Below are 2131 nucleotides of genomic sequence, written 5' to 3'. Positions count from 1 at the left end.
CCTCAAGAGAATGCCTCTCTCTCCCTCTCGATAGTGGGTCTTTTCCCTCCTCTAAATATATCAAATTTTATCAACGATTTTTTGTGTGCTCATTTTCGCTCTTCTTCTTCTTCTTGTTCTTCTTCTTCTTCTTCTTTCTTGATTTTTCCTTCCTCGGTTCCGCGTGCTAGATTATTCTTAGCTCTGTCTAATAAACCGAAGGAGTATGATTTACTATATGAGAGATTAGGTGATAAAAGTGAGTTATTGTACTGCAGGATATGATAATTCCCCCCTCTCCCCCCTTCTCTCTCTCCGTTGGGGTGAGAGAAGGAGGAAGATAGGGAGAGGGGTGGGTAAGGGGTGGGGGGACGGGTGAGGGGGAATATATAAGAGCATTTTGGAAGATTTGAGGTGACGTTTGAAAAATACGACCTAAGCGTTGGTCTCCTCTCCCCATCCCCCTTCTCCCTTCTCTTCCTCATCCTCCTCCTCCTTCTCTTATCCTGCCCCCTCCCCGTTCCACCTTTTCCTCTACTGCCCCTTCCTATCTCTCTCAATGTCTCCCCCTTCTGTTCCTCCTCTTCCTCCTCCTCCTCCTCCTCCTCCTTCTCCTCATCCCTCCACCTCCTCCTCCTCCTCCTCCTTCTCCTCCTATCCTGCCCCCTCCCCGCTCCACCTTTTTCTCTACTGCTCTTTCCCATCTCTTTCACTGTCTCCCCCTTCAGTTCCTCATCTGTTCCTCCCCCTCCTCCCTCCACCTCCTTCTCCTCCTACTCCGCCTCCTCCGCTGCCCGGGGGATATTCAAATGGGGTCAGCCCTAAAATTGCCCATATTTCAGAGGGGAAATCTTGTATGGTGTAATTTTCTCCGTCATTTTTCATCCCGATTTATCTGTGACCCTCGCGGTAGACGTCAATATTTTATCCGCCCGCCATAATGCTGGCAAGTTATGAGATCAGTGTTTTATCGACAAAACTCTGACAGTTGGAAAGGCGGGGGCGTTTCTTCTCTGGCGGATCATCTTATTCCTGTTTGTTTCCTGTTTATGGGGGGTGGAGGGTGAAAGAGGTTTCAGTCCCTTGACGATAGCCTTCGAAAAGACAGCGTCGACAGCCCTGTGAAACTCCGGTGTCGGTCTGCGAGATGCAGCGAGACTTCTAAAAAGACTCGTTTTCTCAGCAGCAGTGACGGAACAAACAATAAAACAGCTGCTGCTGCTGCTCCGGGAAGGTCCAGCAGTACACCAATCTTCGAAAGCTGCAGCCATAAATATTCCTGCATGGTATTACTCCTTCTGAATGGGGAATGCGGGGCCGGAGAAATATGATAGGTGTCACCTCTCTTAGTAGGACTACTGATGGCTGCTCGTTTGTCCTCTCGGGTAATCGTCCTCCTACTTCATTCCCGTTTTTTATGAGACAGCGCTCTCGGGTATAAACCGTGAGGGATGACTCGAGCGTTTTAAGTAGCCTCGCCGGCCTCGTGATTTCTATGGGTTAGTAGACGTTCTCCAGGCTCCTGTATTCTGCAGGAATTTCTTGTGTAACGGAAATTTCTTTTTTCCCATCGGTAGAACGGGAAAAAATGGAAACAGAAATATCTAGAACACAAACAACAACAATTCCCGCGGCACGAAGATCCTAGGAAGGCGTTTCTCCATAATGCAGAAAAGGCAGGTTCTGATATTCGTACATTTCCCGCGATTTTTCTTTCCGGGGTTGGAGCCCTGGGATGTGGGGAGGAGGGGGACGTGGAAGCTGAGGGGTAGGGGAGAGAGAGAGTGAGATGGGGGGGATGGGAGAGATCCGGGGGGGACTACCAATATGGCGGCGTTCATTGCTGATAAATGGACGCCATTTGAGAAGGTGTCGGGGATATAAGTCACTTCTTTCAGTGGGGTCGGGGATGCAATGTGGCTCCGCGAGTTTTCTTTTCCTTCTCCATTCTATATATATATTTAGTAATTTCACACGTTTTTACGTCCTATTTCTATGCGGGCGTTTGTGTCATGAAATCAGTGGGGCACCGTAGTGCGTCTAGAGAAATACTTATCTTTATTTACACTTTATTGTAGCTTTATTTAAACGCAAATGTAGATGAGACAGTGGAATTGCTTCCTCGTCTTTCAAGGAACCTCAGAGTTGGAAC

At 48.3% G+C, this 2131-nt stretch overlaps 1 protein-coding gene across 1 annotated transcript in view; it reads left to right on the top strand.

Annotated features, from left to right (window-relative positions):
- The first annotated feature begins 538 nt into the window (after positions 1–538).
- The window catches only part of LOC135201184 (uncharacterized), a 13973-nt gene continuing 12380 nt past the window's right edge, over positions 539–2131 (top strand). The window contains exon 1 of the mRNA XM_064230061.1: positions 539–793. Within this exon, the coding sequence (XP_064086131.1) occupies positions 539–793 (255 nt within the window). The remainder of the gene's footprint in view (positions 794–2131) is intronic.

Source organism: Macrobrachium nipponense, chromosome 28 (assembly GCF_015104395.2).
Source record: "Macrobrachium nipponense isolate FS-2020 chromosome 28, ASM1510439v2, whole genome shotgun sequence".
Lineage (NCBI taxonomy): Eukaryota > Metazoa > Arthropoda > Malacostraca > Decapoda > Palaemonidae > Macrobrachium > Macrobrachium nipponense.
Note: the sequence above shows the minus strand (reverse complement) of the source record. Positions and strands in the feature narration are given on the sequence as shown.